Source organism: Rousettus aegyptiacus, unplaced genomic scaffold (genome assembly GCF_014176215.1).
Source record: "Rousettus aegyptiacus isolate mRouAeg1 unplaced genomic scaffold, mRouAeg1.p scaffold_m13_p_14, whole genome shotgun sequence".
NCBI classification, from domain to species: Eukaryota; Metazoa; Chordata; class Mammalia; order Chiroptera; family Pteropodidae; genus Rousettus; species Rousettus aegyptiacus.
This window is the reverse complement of record NW_023416289.1, coordinates 42,982,530-43,003,266: the sequence shown is the minus strand read 5'-3', so window position 1 is coordinate 43,003,266 and position 20,737 is coordinate 42,982,530. Positions and strand designations below refer to the sequence as shown.

The window sequence follows — 20,737 nt, the reverse complement described above, 5'->3', positions numbered from 1 at the left end:
ACTGGGGCATCGCAGGACACACGATACAAACTCACTCAAGGACAAGTGCAGTGACTGACACTCCCAGACGACCCATGCACTGCGAACCCAGACACACACTCCCCGGCCCTTCCACCCTGGCTTGGGCACCTCCTGCTCTTGGACCGGAACCCGGTAGGCGCCGGCATCAGCTACACGCCTTTCACTCTCCTTAAGAAACTAACCCGCTGAGGTTCTAGGCGAGGGAGGGCTGTATGGAGTGTGCACGAAGGAGCAAAGTCAAAAATACCAGCCACGGTTCCTGGCAGACTTGCAGAAACTAGAACCGTGACATCACCTGTCCTTGTCCCCTATAATTTATTCCCACAGAACAGCCAGAGGGATTCCATTAACATGTGAGTCAGCGCATTCGACTCTCCTGCTCAGAATTCTCCCCTGGCTCCCTTCCCCGAATTAAAGCTAAAGTCTGCTCTACGGCACACAGGTCTCCGATCTGGTCCTCGTTACATCCCTGACCCCGTTGTCCTCTCTTCCTGCCCACTGTCTCTGCTCTCGCCATGTTGGTCTCCTTGCTGCCGAGCTGTTCCTCCACCAGCAGGCATGTTCCAGCCTCAGGGCCTTTGCACTTGCTTTCCCCTCTGCATTCTCCTCCCACATACCTGCTTCTGATCTCTACCCCAAACTAACACCACCTCATCAAAGAGCTTCCCTTGACCATCCCACCTAAATAGCCACGCCTCGTTTCATTATCTTAACAGCGTTTTTCTCCATAGCACTTACCACAGCTAGGTATAGTTTTTGTCTTGCAAAGACCATAAGCTCCAAGTGGTTTAGTTCATACTGTACCCCCAGTGCCTAGAACAGTGCTTGTCACTAGCTGAATACAAGTTAACGACTTAATTTCCTAGTTCCAACCTTGCTGTCTCTCTGCACATACTTACACATTTTAATTAACCAGCCTCATCTTTTCTCCACCTTTATCCATTACTCTCCACACAATGTGTGATGGTTAACTTTAAACTAGTTCACAGCTCGTGGAATATGGGATCATGAGGCATTTCAAGGGGGACGGCTACTCCCCAACAGTTTCAGATTTACATCTGGAAAATGTAGTTGTTGAGAGGTTGTGCTGTCGTGTGTGGGTGTGTGTGGGGGGGGCAGTGTGAATGCAGTTTTGATTGGACAAGGGGTCCAATAGAAACTTTCGAGGGAAGAGAACAGAAGTCCAGGACGAAGGGTACAGACTGATGTGGAATGTTCAAAGGGGTGGACTGTAGTGGACTCTTGGGGGGAGGACTAGCTAGCATCTGTACTCTGTTCCCAGTTAGAAAAATCCTGGCTGTCTGAGAGCTTGTTGTGTTCTCTGCTGGAGGCAACGAGGATGGATGTGTTGCCTGCCTCTGTTGGCGCCAAGGTGACCTTGGCGCATCCTTGGGAATCAGGGTTACCAGTGCCAAAGCAGCAGGGACCAGCAAAACTAGTTCCGCTATGGCCGCTGGGACCAATTCTATTTTCCGAAGAGAGCTGCGACAATCTCTCATCTCATGCCACCTGCTCTTCTACACTCTGATCTTGACGCTCTCCCTGGAAAGTGGGGTCCATGTCTTCTCCTCTCAAATCTGTCCAGCGTGTGACTCGCATGTAACTGAGAGAAAGTGGTAGAAGTGATGCTGCGGGACTCCCAGGATTGGGTAGAAAAGCCATGAAGCTTTCTGCTGGGGTGACTGGGATACTGTCCACGAGGCCTTCAATCACCACCCAAGCAGTGGGAGTACCTGGAGGCAGCCATGCTGCAAAGAAGCCCAAACTAGCACGTGTCGGACCATGTGGAGAGGGCTGAGGCTGCAGACGGACACCTGTCCACTCCCCAGCTGCCTGCTCCAAGCACCATTTGATCAAACAAACCCTTTGCTCACACCCTGAGCCAGAACCACTCAATCAAGCCCTTCCCCAAATCTTGGCCCAAAGCACTCAGGAGAAATGATTGTTATCCGCCAGTGTTTTGTTCTGAGCAAGAGCTAGCAGATACGGCCTGTTTCTGGGGCAGCAGAGGCAGCCAGATGACTAGCGCCCAGAGGTCATCAGGCACCAGTGTATCCTCATCAGACCGGTTCTGTGGCGTGATCCCGGCCAGACCATGGCTGGAGGCCAGCTGCCACTGTTCCCGTTCACTTTCCAATCCCGACTCTCTAATCACTTCCGGGATTCTGTGAGTGAGCCTCAGTCCTTTCAATCAATTTCCTTTCTGCCCCAGAGGTGGCATCTGTTGCTTGGAACTAAATCTGTGATGTGCATTTCCAGCTACCTTTATACTGGAATACATTTTCGGTCTCAGCTTGGATGTCTCCTCTTCCCGGAAGCCCTCCCTGACCCCCCAGGCTGCATCAGCTGCCCACTCTGGGCTCCTGCAGCCCCCTGGGCTCTCCTGTCCCAGTTTTACCCATTCTGATTATCATTGTCTGGGGACAAGTCTGTCTCCCCCACTTGACTGTGAGCCCAGGAGGACAGTGATCACTGCCTCACGCCCAGCATTGCCCAACCTAGGGCTGGGCATAGGGCAGGGGCTCGGGGAATGCAGACTGGTTTAAACTAAAGTGGAGGGAGGTTTGGGTCCCTCTGGGACTAGTGATGAGGTGGGAGACACTTCCTCAGCTTGATTTGGACCAGAAGTCACTTACTCTCAAAATAGAGAGACAGGGATGGGAACAGATGTGGCAAGACTGAGTACATGAGTTTCAAGGAAATGAGGGGTCTTTTTGACTAGGGGACTCAAAACTTGGATGTCTAGGTCTGTGGTGCAGGGGTTTTTTTGCCATGATGAGGAGAGGGGGTTGGCTGCCTGATTCTCTATGAATTTGAGACTTGGGACTCTTGGATCTGAGGGAGGAAGGGTTGGGGGGCCCAGCCTCCTGGACCCGAAGGCGCTGGTTCCTCCAACCTTGGCTCTCTGACCCCAGACCGCAGCACTATGGTCTGGCGGGGCTCAGGCCGTGGCAACTGCCAGTTCCCGGTGCCAGGCTGCCCCCTAGTGGCCGCTGTACTTTCTCCACACACCAGAGGACAAAGGCTTGGCAGTTTATTTTCACTTCACGACCCCCTTCCAGCCCCTGGGGCTCCCTTTAGCAGCACATCTTGGTGCCCTGTGAGGTGGAAAGAGGTGGTTTAGAGAATATCACATCTGGATGGCGGGGGTGGGGGGTGAGGGGCGAGGTGCAGGAGGAAGGGAGGGAACGGGGCAGGCAGGGGACTCACCTGGCCTCCAGACCTGGGCAGCGGTCCTCGGCCCCACGGGGGCAGCTGGAGGGGTGACTTTCCCTTTAGGAGTTTCTGCAATGGGATGAGTTTGAAGGGGCCGTTGGCTTCTTAGGACCGGCGTATGCCTTCTGCCCCCATGCCCTCTTCCCTTCAACCCAGGGGCACCCATCTGACCTCTCCACTTACCCTGTGGCTCCCTCCCTGGCCTGGGGCCTGGAGGTGATTTCCCATGGGGCCGAGGCCACAGTCCTAATTCTTGGCAAAGTAAGAGGGGCCCGCAGTCTGGGGAAGGCCTGGCGGGAAGGAGAGAGCAAAGACGTTTATGGCTAGGTGAAGCTGTGCTTCATTTCACAGCCCAGGCAGGGGTGACATGGCGGTGGCGGGTTGGAGGGGGCGGTGGGAGAGGGTCTTGTTCCCAGCTCATGCTCTTTTCCCCCTAATACCTCTGGCTCGAATAGGAAGAAGTTTTAATTGTCAATCCATCCATCTACCCATCCATTCACTCATCCGTCCACCCAACCTTCCATCCATCCATCCAGCCAGCCGGCCGTCCATCCCTCCACCCACTCATTCATTTGTTCATTTTCACAGACATTTGCTGAGCATCTACATTGCGTCAGGTACTGTTCTAGGCTCTGAAATGACAGCTACGAACCAGACAGACAAAACCGCCCCTCCTCACGGAGCTGATGACCTCCTGTACGAGGATGACCACAAATGATCAGTATGCGAGCAAGGAAAGGTCCGAGACAGAATCAGGTGTCCGTCAGAGAACTGAAACAGGCACTGAGGGTGTGCTCGTGGGGGCGGGGGTGGGGAGTTGGGAGTGTCGGGTTCCCGGACAAGAGACTAGCTGGGGAAGACCTCCTTGGAGGAAGAGACAACTGAGCAGAAGCCTGAGTGCAAGAAGGACGTGGGGCGAGGCCCTGTGCCGGGCGGTGGGCTTGCTGTCCTGTTGGGGGGACAGCGAGGAGTCCGTCGCTGCTGGAAAGGAGCTGGGGGTGGGAGAGGGTCTGACTCGGTAACAGACGCCCAACCTTGCTGACTCCATCAGACCCCATAAGGCCCATGCCAGGCTTGTCCCCATTTTCCACGAGGAGACGCTGAGGATGGGAGAGGTCCCGAGTGGTCAGCCAGGCGCCAGGGAGCTGCTGAACGGCGTCACCCCCAGAGGTGGGGTTCTCAGAGGAAGAACAGCAGTGTGCGGGAGCAGCATATGCGAATCGTGACCACTGACACAGCCTCATTCGCCCAGCGCACACAGCAGCCCCATGCGGCACGGGCCGGCACCAAGCCCACCTTACAGACAAGGGACTCAAGGCCCTCGGAAGGAGTGGAGGACGGGCTCTGGAGTCTGGAGCCAGGGGCCTGGCTTCCGGTCCTGACCATCACCTCCTCCAGATCTGGGCCTCAGCATCCCTCCCTGTATTGTTATCCTAAAGGTACCTGTCACGTTGGGTTGTCATGACAATCAAACAAATACATTAAAAAGCAGTGCCAGGTACAGGTCACAGAATATACTCAATGACAGTGCATTCGCATCGCACTAACATGGTGACGGATGGTTACTAGACTTATCGTGATCACGTCATAAGGGATGTAAATGTGGAATCACTATGTGGTAGTCCTGAAACTAACATTAAACGTCAACTAAACTTTAATAAATTTGTTTTAAAAAAGCAGTGCCAGGCATCGTCCTGGAAGAGTGACACGCACAGTAACCATTCTCACCCTGACAGTCACTTTGCGGGGAAGTGGTCCCCCCAGGGCTGTCTCTCCTGCAGCGTTTTGAAGGATGGAGAAGTGGGAGTTGCCTGGACTCTGAAACAGGCAGGGTTTGGGGAGAAGGGGCGACCCGTGGCCAGAAGCGCCCCTCAGCCTGCAGTTCAGGCTGAGTCCCCTTGCTGTCCTCAGGGAACCGGCTGAGTGCCTCCTAATGTTTCCATTTGCTTTTGGCTGCAGGCTGGAATCTGTTTTTAGCTTCTCTGGCTGGTGTCGCCTCCCCTCCACCCCGCCCCCAACCCTTTCCTGCTGGCTCTCTTGTTTGCTGTGGTCGAAAAGTTCCCAGACTTCCTGAGCTGTTTGAAGACAGAGGTATTGATTTGATCTTGTGTGTTCTCAGTCTGAGATGCTGACAGAAAATCCTGGGGCGGGAGGTGCAGGGTTGGAGAAGCAAGCAAGGCTGGGCTAGCTAAGAAAATAAGATGATAAGAACATATTCTGCAACTCCTAGCTATTAAACCTATTTGATCATAGAGCATTAAAAAAAATAGCAGATGATTTTGGGGGTTTTTAAGGTCCCCCAACGCTGGCTTCTCTCTCAGGCTGTGTGGGTTTGGGCGGGCGCAGTCGCCTCTCTGGACAGTTTTGATTTCATGGGCTGTTGGGGAGACTCAGTCTGACTTATTCATGCAATGCCTATTTAGTGAGCACCTACTAGGTGCCAGGCACTGCCCAAGACTGTGGAGCTGTAACAGAATAAGGTAAAGTCCTTTCCTTCAGGAGGGTGGCACCCTGCTGTCGCTGACGGAAAACAACAGAAACTGTCCTTTTTGTCGGGTGATGACAAGGACTAAGAAAATGCAGCAGCTGGGGGCTTGGAAGGATGGGGCGCTTTTCAATAGGATGGTCAGAGGAGACCTCCTTGAGGGAGGGATGAGAATGCTATCCTGCAGGAAATAGACCCAGGCGGAGGGAATGGCTCTGGGGCAGGAGCCAGTCGCCAGTGAGGAGGACTGAGCAAGGGAGAAAACAAGGGAAGAGGCCATAGAGGGGCGGATGTCAGACCACACGGCACCTTGTAACTAGGTGCAGAGAATGAGGACCGAGCCAGACCGGGGCCCAGCGGTGGGACGAGACCCAGGCTGCCCACCTCGGACCAGCGCCTGACTCACCACCTTCAGCTGGCCTTTACTTCTGGGGCTGTCAGGGAACAGATCCAGCCGGGGGGGCAGTGGCGGAGGTGAGGGCGTCACCTGGGGAAGACAGAGGGTGGGGAGGGTTTGGGAGCTTTCATTTTCTGCTCACCTACATCTTCCTGCCTGGCATGCGGGCACCCAAGCACTATTCTAGACGCTGGAGGTTTAATAGAGAATGAGACAGAATCCTAACCCCCAGGAGGGTCTCAAGTGAAGACGGCCACAGAACCAGACCCTCGGGGAAGCAAAAGACCTGGCCTCTAGGACCCTAGAATCCTGCCACGACCCCCCTCCTCCCCCAGACCTAGGAGTCCAGGCCCCCAGACCCTCCTCTCTCAGACCTGGGAATTTTAGTTCCAGCTCCTGCTTGGCCCTGCTTACCTGCCCCAGCTCCTCCTCTCCAACTTCCTGGTCACTGCTGTATGCCAGGGCCTCAGCAGCGGCCCTGGCTTCTTCTGCTGGCCTCTCTTGGAACTGGTGGATACTCACGACCTCTCGGCCCTTGATCTCGGTGCGGCAGAAGGGGCAGGTCTGGCTCTCTGACTGCTGTGGGCGGGGAGGAGAAGGGTCAGGGTCTCCTGGTTTCCTCCACATCCCCTGGGACCACAGGCGCTTTCACCTCCAACAGAGTGATGCAGGGAGGACAGTCAGAGGTAGGACGACGGAGAGAGAGAGAGTCGTGAAGAGAAGGAGATGGGGAGAGAGATGCAGGATGGGAAGGGGGACTGGCCCGGAGCCCGAGACCGGGAGGGTGCATCAATGGGGAGCCCAGGGGAGCCGGGGTGTCGTGTGGGTCTTAGCCGCTGGCTAGGAATGCCTGAGGCACGCGCCTGGGCCCCCAACCTTTCCACCACCACCACTGGGGCCAGCGTTGTAGCCGCACTGGCCTTCGTGGGTTATGACTACGGGATGTGCCTCAGCAAAAACCATCAGGGAACTCTGAAGAACAAGATTTATTACTGACAGTTCCTGGAGGGTCAACGGCACGCCCTGAGGGCCACACAACGGGTGGGCCACCCAGCGAGGTCTCAGGGAGAGCAAGGGGGGATGCATGGACCCTGGGCTTTGCCTTTATCAGGGGCCCAGCGGGGCGCTTAGGGGCTCTTTATTGGTGAATTTAAAGCACAGGGAGGGAATTAAGGCACGGGATGGGAGAAGCAGAGTTGCTTAAGCTGTCCGTTACCTAGGTTACCCAGGGCTTTCTAAAGGGGAACCTCGTGGTGGTGGGACTGCCTGGTTCCTTTATCTAGCAGCTGCGTCACACGCTGAAATGGATGAGTTGGCAATCAAAAGCTTAATGTCACGCACTCACACAATCCAAAAGCTTAATGCTAGGCAAGGCTCCAGAGCGGCTGCGGTTCCCTTTCCCCAGGGGTCTTTTCAGAGGGCGGGGGGGCTTGGATCCTCACTCTGGCCCTTGGGAGGTTCCTATCAGTTCCATTCTCCACAGACCGAGGCTGAAGCTCAGGGAGAGGAAGCCACCAGCCCCAAATGGCCCAGTGAGGGACAGAAGGAGCCCTACCCACCCTACCCATGAACAATGTAGCTCAAGGAGAAGCGGAGGTGACAGGTGCACCGCGAGATGGGGACACAGGCAGGTGGGGTCCTGGTCCTCACTCCTGAGTGACCCTGAGCAAGTCTCCACTCTCCCTGAGCCTCGGTTTCCCCATCTGACTGAAGCATTTGGGAGATCCTTTAGGGAATTTTACCACAGAGAGAGCGGGGGAGGCTGGGCAGGAAGGCGGGTCTGGGTCTCACCAGCCACGTGGCCAGGCAGCGGCTACAGAGCAGGTGCCCGCATGGCTCGATCTTCACGTCCTTGTCACTCTCGGCACAGATCTTACAGAGCTCGAACGTGGAGTCCATGGCCCAGTACAGCTGCAGCTGCTCCTGGCAGGTGAGACGGTGGGGAGGACGGGAAGGGGCGGCGATGTCAGCCACGGGGATACAAGTCAGGCCCCAGGAAGCCAGCCCCAAGCCCTCGCTCAAGGCCAAGGCCACGTGTCTAGCTGCCTCCTACATGTATGAGATTTGTTCTCTGGGGTGGTGTGCACTCAGGGGGGCCGAGTTGAGCAGCTGAAAATACAAGATGCACTATTATATTTGATTTTCAGACACACAAAAGAATAAATTTTTAGGTACAAATATGTCCCAAATATTGCATGGGATAAACTGAAAAAAAAATTATATTTGTTGTTATTTTTCCACCCATGGGGCGACTGTGAAGACTAAGGCTCAGGGGCTGTCACTGGGGAATGCACAAGTGCGTGGTCTCAGGAGTGTCATTTCCTGCTTTAATCTCCACAAAAACCCCTGGGTATGAGGCAGGAGAAGTTGTATTTTCTAGAGGAGGAAGAGGGGCTCAGAGAGGCCAAGTAATTTACCCCAGGTCCCACAGCCACCGCGCCAGCACCAGGGCCTGACTCCACGGGAGAGAATTCCTGAGCCAAGTGTGGAGGGGTGGGTGGGGCAGTCAGCAGGGATGCGGGGTACACAGAGGGGGACACGGGCCTGGGCTCACCTCTGACACTTGGATGCGCCGATGGGGTTCCACCTGGCAGAGTTCAGTCAGGTCTGGGTTGTGGTTCTTTCCATCTGGGTAGAGGTACCTGAGGGAGGACAGAGAAGAGTACCGAGGACTTGCCGAGCCTGCCCCCCAATAGTAACAAGGACCTCCCTAGTCCCACCGCAGGGCCCAAAGCTCCTGAAGGAGCATTTGCCCTAAATCCCTTGCCGGCCTGGGATATTTTTCCTTCTCTCTCCTCAAATTGGCACTCCCCAGGGCAAGCAGTATCCCCTCAGGCACCCAGAGGCGGGCACAAGTAAACTAAGTGACTCAAACTCTGGAAACACAGATCAGATGAATGGGGACAAGGACACTGATCAAAATCCAGGCCTTGCCCTCCCAGAGTGTCCCCTGTCCTAGAGTTTTGAGGACCGCGCACAACAGCATCTCAGAGTCACGGACTGCTGGAATGATCAAACCTTAGAGCCCTCCCGGACCACCTACATGACTTCTCATTTCACAGCTGGTGACAAGGCCCATGGTGGGGGAGGCGACCTCCCAAGGCCACGGGCTGTGGGCAGGACTGAGCACCGGGCTCCAGGGCAGCTGAGAAGGCTCTGCACCCCCTGGGTCTCCCATCCAGGTCAGAACTGCACCTTCAGACCAACAGCGAGGTCCCAAGTCCCTTAGGGGGGTGGCTCTGCCTGGCCTGGACCCCCGTGCGGTTGTCCCACAAACACACTGTGTGATCTGGGCTGGCCTCAATTTTCCCTTCTGTAAAATCACACCAGAGATGGGCAGTGGGGATTAACTACCCAACACAGAGCTCGTGAAATGCGCAGCGGCCCTCCCCCACGGCCAGAGGCTGCTGAGAGGGTGTGGCCATGCTCCGCCTCAGACGGAAAGCCGCCTGCCCCACAGGGGGCTGGGGAGAGCTAGGTGTCCCTTCCTCTCAGGGCTTTGATTTTCTCTTCTATGAAATGGTGGCGGTGGCGTGTGTGTGCACGTGCGTGTGTAGAGCACGAGGGTTAAATCGGATTGACGGTGTTCACACTTACTCTCGAATCCTCTCCGACGAGCTATGATCTGGAACTCAGGACAGCAGAGCGGGTAAGGGCCCGTATTCTGAGCCTGGCTGCCTGGCTTCAAACCCCAGCTCGTTAGCTCAGCAGCTGTGTGACCTGGGCAAGTGTTTCTGTGCCTCAGTTTCCGCAGTGGTCAAATAGGGAGATAATAATATATGTGCGCATATGCAAATTTACCCACGCACTAATATTTACTCGTAACCCCAAAATCAATAGCCGTGGCACTTTTGTGGTCATTGGTGGACAGGCGCACAGTGGTAACAAATTCGAGTCACCCTAGAGGCATCTCTCCAGGTGAGGCTGACCAAGGCGACACTGGCCACCTTGTTCCACCTCTTGTGCTGTAAACCAGTGTCCTTTTCATAGTCTATTTAGTGTCACGTTTCTTGCAGTTTTGTGCTTTCTCTAGGTGATTTCGCTATTTAAAATGCTTCCTAGCCACAGGAAGGCTGCGGTGTGCCTTACGGAGAAAATACGTGAGTTACAGAAGTTTTGCTCAGGCACGAGTTATGTGCTGTTGGCCGTGCGTTCAAAGTTAATGATATAATGATAGATATTACGTGAGGTCTCTTTATTTATTTATTTAAATTTATTTATTTAATTTATTTAAGGCAAAGCAACGCTTGGTTGACCTCACAGATTGCAAGGACCTTGTCAGCTTACGATCCCTTATTTTTTATTTTTTGTGCCTACAGCACCTGGTCTTCCTAGGTGGTCTCCCATCCAAGTACTAACCAGGCCTTACCCTGCTTAGCTTCTGCATGAGGTGTCTTTAAACGGAAACACACATAAAGGTTATTACGCGGTGGCTGGTTGACAAAGAAGTGACCAATCTTGCAGGAACCTAAACCTGTGTTTCCCCTCGGAGCAATGGGTACGTATTTGCTCATTCAGTGTTTGCGTAATTTTATAGAATAGAACTGCCACAGATAACGAGAACTGACTGACTGCCTATCTGACGATCTATCTCCTATTGTATCATATTGATATGACTTCTAAGAAGGCTCTGGTTAAAGGTCCAGGATGGAACTTGGGAACCCCACCTGCCTTGACACCCGCCCATTCAGGGCGGCTCTGCGAGGCCCTGGGACAGCCACGGTTACAGACGGAAAACCACTGGTCTAGCTGTTTGCCCAGTTCCCTAACAGTCTGAATTCTAGAACAGGTCCTGGACATCTAGAAGCAAAAGCTCTGAGTGCAGCAATTCCAAGGAATGGAGCCGCTGGGGCTGTGCCCAACTCCTCACACACGCCCTTCCTTGAGCTGCGGGTAGGCCATAGCGTAGCTTTGTTGGAACCAGACAAGGTGAGCCGCGCTCAAGGCCCTGGGCTGCCGCCTGCTGGAGCACTGCGGCATTGCAAGCGTATGGTGTCTGTGCCGTGTGAACTGTGCCCTCGGCCGCGGTGATTTGGGGCAGCGCTCCACTCGCACAGCACAGCCCTACAGCACAGCCCTGTGAGGTGCATTCTGCCGCCACCCTCCCTCTGCCAGGACGGGGACTCACAGGCCTTCCTTCTGTCCTTCCAGGAGCGCCGTGAGCAGGGGTTTGTTGAGAGGGATGGTCTGCAGGATGCTGCCGTCTGAGTTCACGTACCCGATGGCCCACTGCCCCAGGCGAGTACAGCTGGGCCGGAAGATGTAGCTGGAGGAAGAAGCAGGTAGGATGGTGGGGAGGGAGTGGTCACCACTGTCCCTTCTGGGACCTCGCAGCCCCTCACACTGTTGGGGATCCAGGTGTCAAAGTCCTCGCCCCCTTATAAACCAGCTTCCCACTTCTTAGGCAATAAGGTGTTAGGGCCTTGTCTGCCTTACAATTATGTATTGTTTTTACCTGCTGGGCCCCCGCTCCTCTTCTACTGGGGTTTAGGCTGACTCTGGCTTGGCCAGTCAGTGCATTACAGGGCCCCTGACCACAGCGATACGAATCTGCCAGGGGACTTCTGCTGTAGTTCCCAGAAAGGTTCCCCCTTAATACCGAGGCAGCTAAGCTGGCAGGGTATACGGTAGGGGCTTCTAGAAACCATTTGCCACTTTGACGAGAGACCGTGGATGCAAACAAAGCTAGTGGAGGAGAGCAGAGATGGATAAACAGGAATGATTCCTGCCTATAGCACGCAAGCACCTGGATCCAGCTGTGCCCGAAACCCGCACCTGGTCTTTTCAACTATTCCTATAATTCATCCCTTTTTCTTTCCCATGAAGCCAGTATACAGCGTAAGTGGAAAAATGCTAATATAATCGCCATCTTGGGGGTCCCACACCCCAGCCCTGCAAAGACTCACCAATCTGACCTCCCATTTCCTTAACCTCTTGGTGTTTCAGGGAGTTCAGCCCCTCAATACTGAACTGTCTGGGGGACACAACAGGTCAAAGCTCCTGGCTTGAAATAATTTCAGGATTCAGGTTCCCAGCACCCGACCCAACAGGTAGTGGTGGGGGGTCATATTGGAAATATTTTGTAGATGGTACAGCATGGGCTCCAACCTATCAGAAACGGGCCTTATCCTGGGGCAGAGTCTTGAGGCCCCCTGCCACAGCCTTTTGCTGTGGGATTGTGGGAAGGTCCAGGAAGTCCCAGGAGGAGAGGAAGGGTGCCAGGGGGCATTCAGCGTCCTACCTCTGAGTCCTTTACTCCCCGAGGGCCCAGGTATCTCAGCCCTGCAGTCCTTTTTCTCTTGGAAGGATGTCTGCTTTCTGCCACCCCCCAGCCTGGACCCAGAGCCTTGACCCCTGGCCACTGCCTCCCGAGGCCTGTTGCTCACCTGCCTGGCTTTTCCCTGCAGGCCTGGAGACGTGCTCGGACCTCGTCGTACGTGAGGAAGGCCATGTAGCCCGGGTGGTTGACCGCCAGGAGCTTCCAGTTCTCGAGGAGTGTTGGCCATGGCTGGAGTGGGGTGATGCTTGGGTCACGGAGGGGCTGAGGAAGCAGCCACTTTCCCACTGCTTCCCAGGGTCCAAGAACCTGGCCACCTCGCTCACACCTGGTGTGGGCCTCAGGGGTCTCTCTTCCACAGAGGCCTGCAGCCCCTCCTCCCCCAGACCCAGGAGTCCAGGCCCTTAGCCCTCCTCCCTCCAACCCGGATTCCAAGCCCCCAGCCCCTCCTCCCTCTGACCCAGGAGTCAGGGCCCAACCCCTTCCTCCCTCAGGACTCGAGCTGGGACCCTGCCTTGGCCTTCCCTGACCTGGAAAAGCCTGGTGAAGATGTCAAACTCAAAGATGGACACGTGGCCACTGCAGGTGAGGTCGATGGTGGAGCGCAAGGCCAGGGCTATGGAGCCTGGCTCCACAGGGTGGCAGGTACACAGGAGAGGCTCAAACTCAGCCCAGGGCAGCACACACCTGGTCGGAAGGGGGATGGTACAGGTGAGGCCTCTGGGAGTCCAGGATAGGAGGAACTCTAGGAAGGAGGCAGCTAGGTCTGGGGAGGAAGGGCTAGGGGCCCGGACTCTTGGGTCTGGGGGTGGGGAGGGTCTGGGTCCCTGGGCAAGGGCAGATGAGGCACCAGCAGCTGATGGGCCTCGGAGACAGCTGCTCACTTACCGAGCTCCGCAGTGCTTCCTCCAGAAGGCGTGGGCTGGGGCTTTGGTCAGCTGGTACGTGTGTCCACAGTACTTTCCCCCAGGAAAGAGTGCGCTCAGCTCCGTGAGCATGTGGCTGAAGATTAGGGCCAGCTTGGCCAGCTGTCGCCTGTAGGGATGGGCTCTGAGGATGTGGCTGGACCCTGGGACACCTTGGACCAGGTGTATATGTTCCTGATACCTTCTATAGGGCCACCCCTGACAGCTTCTGAGGATGTGGCTGGACCCTGGGACACCTTGGACCAGGTGTATATGTTCCTGATACCTTCTATAGGGCCACCCCTGACAGCTTCTGAGGATGTGGCTGGACCCTGGGACACCTTGGACCAGGTGTATATGTTCCTGATACCTTCTATAGGGCCACCCCTGACAGCTTCTAAGTAACCCCCTTCCCAGAGCCATTATCCACCTGTGGCTGGTCCAAACTGAGATCTGCTCTAAACGGGAAATATGAGATTTCAGAAACTTAGTGAAAAAAACAAACAAACAAAACTGAACAATCTCATTAATCATTGCTTTATATCAGTTACAAATTGAGATGATAATATTTTGGCTATAATGATGAGTTAAAGAAAATGTTATCAAAACTCACTTCTCCTGTTTAAAAACTTTTTGTAATACGTCTACTAGAAAATGAAACACTACATAATGGCTCGCTTTAGGCTCGAGTGGAAGGTGCTGGTGTAGAATCTCCTTCGAACAGCTGTGAGGCAGCGGCTCTAGAACACCTACTCAGACCCTCACAGAGCCCCTGAGTGTCCTAGCTTCTAGAACCCACTGAATCTAGCTAGAACAGCGGTTCTCTGAGGAGTTCCACCGCCCTTCTGAGGAGCGTCTAGACATTTACTTGTCATAGCGATTGGGGGAGGCAAGAACATTGGGGACAGTCTCCTCCAGCAAGATTTGCCCACATCCACGCAACTTTCCACCATCCCACCGGACAGTCATGAAAGCGCAAAATCCACTTATAATGACCTGAGCCTAGAACCCAATTCTGTTTTCCGTAAGCATTTTTTGCACATTTAAAATTTATACTGAATTTTACAGAAACACAACTCTCCTCTATGTCAAGGGAAGACTGATTTAGCACCGTAGCGACTTCCTACACGTGCAAGTGTCTGGCTCATCAATTCTGTCTTGCCAAATAATTGTGATTGTGCCATGGTGTTGCCCTTCAACACACAGATGATGTCATTATGAAGAACATTACTTCATCACTCCCTTATAATACAGTTTGGGCATTATAGTGATTAAAAATATATAAGTAAGTTATTTACTTTAGGTATTCCATTTTAAGATGAATTTAAAGAGACACTACAAAATGTTTTCTATAAAGAAGGGGTGTGTGGGGTGACTGGGTTGAGACCCAGTGGTCCAGACCTTGTTCAAGGCTCTAGACCTCAAACTTCACCTGCCTGTGTCACTTAGCAGCCCCTCCCCTGGGGATCAGAACCAGAGCAGGTGTCCTGCAGACAAACCCTAGGTCCTGAGCCTGCTATCCCTTAGGTGCCGACGACCAGAAGGGGCCTGTGAATCTCCCAGGCAGGGGCAGTGATGGGATGTCAACAGCCCCACCTCCTGCAGGAAGCTCCCTGGGTACCCCACCGTCTCCCAGTGTATGTCCAAGGCCTCCAGGAGAGTATGGTAATGGGAAGCAGGCTGTGGGATAGGCCAAGAAAGAGGGAATATGGGGGGCCAAGGGCATAGATGCCCAAGGAAGGAAAGAACTGGGTGGCCCAGTTGTCCAGGTTCCCTCATGGCGAATGGTTTGGGATATGGACTTCTGGGTCCTGAGAAAGGAGGGGCTGGGGGCCTGGACCCCTAGGTTGAGGGAGGAGGAGCTGGGGGAGGAGGGGTTGGGGACCCGGAATCCTGGTCTGGGGAAGGAGGGGCTGGGGGCCTAGACTCCTGGGTCTTGGGGAGGAGGGGCTGGCGGAGGAGGGGCCCGGGAGCAAGCCCTGGGCCTCCCTCTTGATCCCACGCTCATTCGAGGCAGCAGCGTGTCTGCTCACCTGAGTGTGGAGCCCTCCCGGAAGAGCTCATCACTGGCACTTCTTCGTCCTGGCGGTGGCAGCAGTGCCGCCACCTGCTTGCTCTTGGCCACCAGGTTAGCCAGGTAGACGACGAGAAAGTCCCTGGCGCCTCCAGGGTCCTCCGGGCCGTCTCTGCCGGCAGGACGCCGGGCCTGGGCCACCTCTCGCAGCAACTGCGTGGTGCGGGGCAGCAGGTCGCGGAGCGAGGGGGGACTCGAGGTGAGCCGGGGGTCTCCGCATTGCTCCTCCAGGCGCTGCAGCAGCCTCACCGCCCGGTCGAGGGCGCGGGCCTCTCCCCACTGCCACCCCCGCGGGGCCGCGGCCGCAGCCATAGGTGCCTCTCGTGCCTTAGGAAGGTCGGGTGCGGCGAAAGGTGCGGCCCCGCCCAGGTCGGGTTGGGGGCGGGACCGGGAGAACCCGCGAGCGAAGGGCAGGTACCTGTCTCCAAAGGGGGCGGGGCCTAGGACTCCGGGCCGAGGGTTCCGTAGAGACGGGGTTCGCCAAGTCTGAGCCCCCAAATGACAGCGAGATGGGATGGCTTCGGTGGGTGGAGATAAGGGATAGTCCCCGGTCGGATGGGAATTGCGGGTTGATGCCTGGGCTCCTTTAGGGGCTGAGGGAGGGGCTGAGCGCTGGGTCTCGAAGTGGAGGAGGGGTGGGGGGAGACCCGGAAATTTTGCTGGGGGCCGGGGTAGGGCTGGGTCCTATCCGAACTCCGCAGGGGATGGGGCTGGGATGTAGCACTCTTGTCAGAAACACTTGATCTTTGGTCGTTGAATGGAATTAAAGGTCAGAGAGTTGAACTTTCTAGGAGGAAAAGTCCAGGAGATAGTGCGATCCCTTTGCCCCCGAGACGGAAGACACAGCGTGACCAGACCCCCTGGGAGCAGGGGTTGGGAAGAGGGTGTCCGAGTGAGCAAGAATTCGGTGACATAATTCCTGGGTCCCCATGGCAGGGGCCTGCGGGAAATTAGGCTGTTGGGCACAAGGCTGGAGGGGTGTGGTTTTCTCCCCAAGGTGCACCACCTGTGGCACGTGCCCAGTCCCTGCTGAGCGCCGGGCCGCCACTGGGGGCGCTGTGGGCAGGGCCGTCCCTCCTCCCCAGGACACCTAGGCCATTTCTCCGGAGCGTCCAGGCCACGCCCCAGGGGACCAGGCCAAGTTCTGATCACAAATATGTACATACCTAGTGAATTTCGAACTAGATAATAATAGTAATAGCTAACATTTATTAAACTCTCTCGGTCGGACCCTGTATGTCAAACTACATTTTCTCACTGAACTTTCAAAACCTCTTTGATGTGGAGGGAGGGGAGAGGGTTTAGGATGAGAGCTCCATTTCCCATCACACCCCACGCCCCTCCTCAGTCCCCAACCCCCATCTCTCAGAACCCGAGAATCCTTAACCTGTGGAATCTTCGAGATTCCATCTCAGACCAAGCAGAGAGGGGTCTTTGTAGTCAGAATGGTGTGGTCCGCTGCCCTCTCTGAGTCTGCCTCGGTTTCCTCCTCCAGAAAATAGGATGAAAACCTATTGGCCTAGCAAAAATTCAAGCTTTTGATTATGCCAACCATTGAGGAGGCGATGAAAGTGTAAAAGAACAAGTTACTTTGCAGAACGATTTGGCAGGATCCATTCAAACCTTTGACAGGGCGAGTCCGTGGCCCTCTGCATCCTTCAGAGCTGTGGTTTGCGAACACTTTTGCTCATGTCGAGATATTATATACCCGAAACAAACGGTTTTAGAGGGTAATCCTTACCCCAACTATGTGCCTGTGTTCTAATACCTTCTATTTTGTTTAATTCCATTTCATTAAAGGGAAAATCGTTTGCAACCCACTAAATTGATTTTGCAACCCACTAATGGATCTTGTCTGGCAGGTTGAAAAATATTGCAGTAAAAAAACTCCAAGAGACATGTTCCAAGATGTTAATTGGAGCTTTGTGGGAAATAGAGAAAACTAGAAACGAGGTAGGTGTCTGTCACCAGGAGAATGGATGACTAAATTGTGGTATATTCTCACAAAGGACTCCCACACAGCAATTCAAATGAATGAATCGAACACACATACCAATAGCATGAATCGTAAAAACATAATGTTGAGTGTACTGGGTTGACTAGAGTCCCTCCCACCACCCCCTTCATTTATGTTCTCAGGAACCTATGAATGTGACCTTATTTAGACATAGAGATTTTGCAGATGTAACCAAGTTAAGATGAAGTCATACTGGATTAGGGTGGATCCTAAATCCAGTGCAACTGGAAATTTGGACACAGACACAGGTACACCTACTGGGAGAAAGCCATGTGATGACGAAAGCGGATATTGTAGTGATGCATTTCTAAGCCAAGGAATTACAAGAATCGCGGGCAAACACCAGATACAGGAAGAGGCCAACAAGGACCCTCCCCTAGAGCCTTCAGAAAGAGCATAGCCCTGCTGACTCCTTGATTTTGGACTTTTAGTCTCCAGAATTGTGAGAGAATACATTTCTGGTGTCTAAGTCACTCCATTTATGGTTCTTTGTTAAAGAAACTCTAGGAAACTAATAGAGTGAGGGAGTTGGGGAAGCAAGTTTGGGAGAACAATGTCATTTATACCGTCTGCAAACCTGCAAAACCAGTGCGCTGTATTATTTGGGGCTGCATAGCTATATGATGCTAGGATGAAAATATGTGTGGTAATGCTAAACATTAAATGCAGGAAAAGGATGAATTCTGAGAAGGTTACACTGGGACTTCAACAAAACCATTAATGCTTAATTTAAAAAATCTGGATCAAATATGTCAAAATGGCTAAGAGTTCACATGGTTGGATAGGGGATACAGAAAAAGTAGATGATGAGAAAAGATACTCGACATCATTATCAGTTGGGGTAATGCAGACGCAAACCTCAGTGGGATCCCACTTTGCAGTTGCTACGATGGCTGTAACAAAAAAGACAGACAATAGAGGCTGTGGGACAATTTGGAACCCTGAGAGACTGCTGGTGGGAGTGTCAAATGAGGCAGCTGCTTTGGAAAAAAAGCATGGAGGTTCCTCAAAAGATTAAACATCGTGACCATATGACCCAGCCTTTCCGCTCCTGTGTATCTATCCCAGAGAATCAAAAACATATATCCACCCAAAGATTCGTGGGGAAAAAAACTCTAAATATCCATCAGCTGAAAAATGGATAAGTTAAATGTAGTATACCCATATAAGGAATATTATTCAGCCATTAAAAGGAATGAAGTGTGATAACGTGCTACGACAGGAATGAACCTCAAAAACATTATGCCAAGTGAAAGAAGCCAGTCACAGCAGCTGAAGTGACCTATGATAGATGATTGGCTAAAGAAGCTGTGGTACATATATACAATGGAATATTACTCAGCCATAAGAAGAGATGAAATGCTGCCATTTGCAACAACATGGATGGACCTTGAAATAATCATACTAAGCGAAATAAGCCAGACAGAAAAGGTTGAAAATCACATAATATCACATATGTGGGCTATACACCTAAAAGCAGCAAATGAACAGGACAAACAAACAGACTCACAGACATGGACAATGGAAGGGAGGGGGAAGAGGGAGGGGGAAGGGAGGAGGAGGAAAAGAGAAAAATAAAATATTTAAAAAATTATGTATATATAGTATGTAAAAAACTGACATTAAAAAAAAGAAGCCAGTCACAAAAGACCGCATGTATGATTCAATTTATGTAAAATGTCCAGAATAGGCAAATCTAGAGAGACAGAAAGTATTTTGGGGGTTGCCTAAGACTGAAGGGGGCTGAGGATGAAGATATGTCTTAAAATACTTCTTTGAATTTACTAAAATCATTGAATTAATTACACACTTTGGTTAATTGCTGGATATATGTATTCTCTCTCAAACAGCTGTTTAAAGAAAACGGGGCGGGGGGGGGCAGACTCCAGGATAGCCTCAAGAGGGCGCTCTAAGTACAGGCTTACCTCCTCCTTGGGACGAGTTTCTTATATCCTAACCCCAGACTCTGCAATCTGAGGAGGCCTCAAAGTTTTGACCACGCCCCAGACCTTAACCACACCCTAAGGCGCTGGTCACACCCCAAGGCAGTGTCTGAAGCAGCAAATTCACCCTCATAACTGCCAAACTCTGACCACAGATGCATGCACAGACTAGATACTCCTAGAAACAAAGACCCTTAAAACTATGGACTTTTAAACCATTAATTTGTAATCCTTTTTTTCTTTTTTGCAATCATTTAAACTTACAGAAAAGTTGCAAGAATAAGACAAACGCTTCTTGTACGCTCTTAGCCAATTATTCACCAATTATTAACAAGTTTCCAATTTGCTTTATCATTGTCTCTTTCTCTCTTGCCCCTCTCCCCAGCCATTTGAGAATAAGTGTCAGACATTAACGTTCCTCAGCCACCTAATACTTTGGTGTGTATTTCCACGTAGCAGGACAATTCTCTTACATAGTCACAGTACACTTACCAAAAGTGAGACATTTAACAATGATACGACACTAGTATCTAACAGTGCAGTCTATATTAAAATCGTCAGTGGTCCTCAAACTATCTTTTATAGCAAAACATTTTTTCCCAGTCCAGCATCCAATCCGAGATGATGCGTTTAATAGTTCTCATGGCTTTTGAGGTTCCTTCAGTCTGGTACAATTGCTCAGCCTTTCCTTGTGTTTCATGAGGTTGACATTTTTGAACATTACAGACCAGTTCCTTTGTAAGATGTCCCCTGAGATTTGGGTTTGTCTGATATTTCCTTGTTGATTACATTCTGGTGGCCAGAATACTATAGAAGTGATGTCGTGTCTTTCTACGTGCATCGTATCAGAAGGCACACGAGGTTGCTTGTCCTATTATTGACGTGAATTCTATCACTTAGTTAAGGTGAATCATGGAATCCTGGATTCATAAATGTATCAGGTCAGTTTCTTCCCTTCCTGGGTGTCGGTTTCTTTTTCTGTAAAATGGAGGTGTGGCTTACATGACGGTCTACAAACACCTAGCCAGAAGCTTGTTTAATTCTCATGCTCTTAAAATCATTTCTTTGGCACAGTGCCAACATTTACAATTTGGCAGATATTATACATGCACCTGGCAAAGGCATTCTCTGACTGTCTGAGTTTACCCAAGGAGCTGATAACAAGTGAAACTTTGCAACAGGGGCTGGGCCCCCGAGAAAAGCATTGAAAGTATGACTTCTGGCTTTAGAATGCTAGGGCTGTCACAGATGAGGAGAACGGTCTTGGTGACATTAATTAAAGGATGGGTGTTTAGTTCCACGAGGGCTGGGGTGCTGGAGACCCTATCTGGGGCCCCCTTCCCCCCTTGGAGTCTGCCTTTCTCCAGGGCGTGGGGGATGGCTGTGGAAGGATGTGCGCCCA

General features: G+C 52.6%; 1 protein-coding gene and 2 long non-coding RNA genes across 6 annotated transcripts; 2 read left to right on the top strand and 1 right to left on the bottom strand.

The window, feature by feature from the left end:
* Window positions 1-3,040: 3,040 nt before the first annotated feature.
* On the bottom strand, window positions 3,041-15,711 carry CBLC (Cbl proto-oncogene C). The gene is made up of 12 exons (XM_016135975.2): window positions 15,335-15,711; window positions 13,285-13,431; window positions 12,927-13,083; window positions 12,506-12,627; window positions 11,248-11,385; window positions 8,674-8,761; window positions 7,911-8,042; window positions 6,534-6,698; window positions 6,129-6,209; window positions 3,421-3,527; window positions 3,232-3,306; window positions 3,041-3,119 (listed from the first exon to the last, which is right to left on the bottom strand). Exons 1-11 carry the CDS (start codon window positions 15,685-15,687, stop codon window positions 3,297-3,299), a joined length of 1,500 nt encoding a protein of 499 aa, XP_015991461.2. The 5' UTR covers window positions 15,688-15,711; the 3' UTR covers window positions 3,041-3,119; window positions 3,232-3,296.
* Window positions 5,270-10,304, top strand: LOC118611375. Of its 2 annotated transcripts, none has more exons than XR_004954285.1 (4): window positions 5,270-5,328; window positions 6,507-7,160; window positions 7,990-8,049; window positions 9,182-10,304. It is a non-coding gene; the product is annotated as an uncharacterized LOC118611375 (long non-coding RNA). The 2 variants fall into 2 exon arrangements; XR_004954284.1 differs by lacking the exon at window positions 5,270-5,328 and adding an exon at window positions 6,047-6,196.
* Window positions 10,491-15,564, top strand: LOC107505698. 3 transcript variants are annotated; one of them, XR_004954283.1, is made up of 5 exons: window positions 10,491-10,617; window positions 11,271-11,401; window positions 12,527-12,981; window positions 14,829-14,966; window positions 15,430-15,564. It is a non-coding gene; the product is annotated as an uncharacterized LOC107505698 (long non-coding RNA). The 3 variants fall into 3 exon arrangements; XR_001595768.2 differs by lacking the exon at window positions 15,430-15,564 and having other exon boundaries at window positions 14,829-15,135; XR_001595769.2 differs by lacking the exons at window positions 14,829-14,966; window positions 15,430-15,564 and adding an exon at window positions 14,370-14,585.
* Window positions 15,712-20,737: the final 5,026 nt, after the last annotated feature.

Excerpts from the sequence above, each read along its gene's own strand:
- CBLC (XM_016135975.2), bottom strand. The coding sequence starts at position 15,687 with ATGGCTGCGGCCGCGGCCCCGCGGGGGTGGCAGTGGGGAGAGGCCCGC. Across the intron at positions 13,432-15,334 it reads CGGGAGGGCTCCACACTCAG|GCGACAGCTGGCCAAGCTGG; the intron begins GTGAGCAGACAC and ends CCATCCCTACAG. Across the intron at positions 8,762-11,247 it reads GAAGGACAGAAGGAAGGCCT|GTACCTCTACCCAGATGGAA; the intron begins GTGAGTCCCCGT and ends GTCCTCCCTCAG.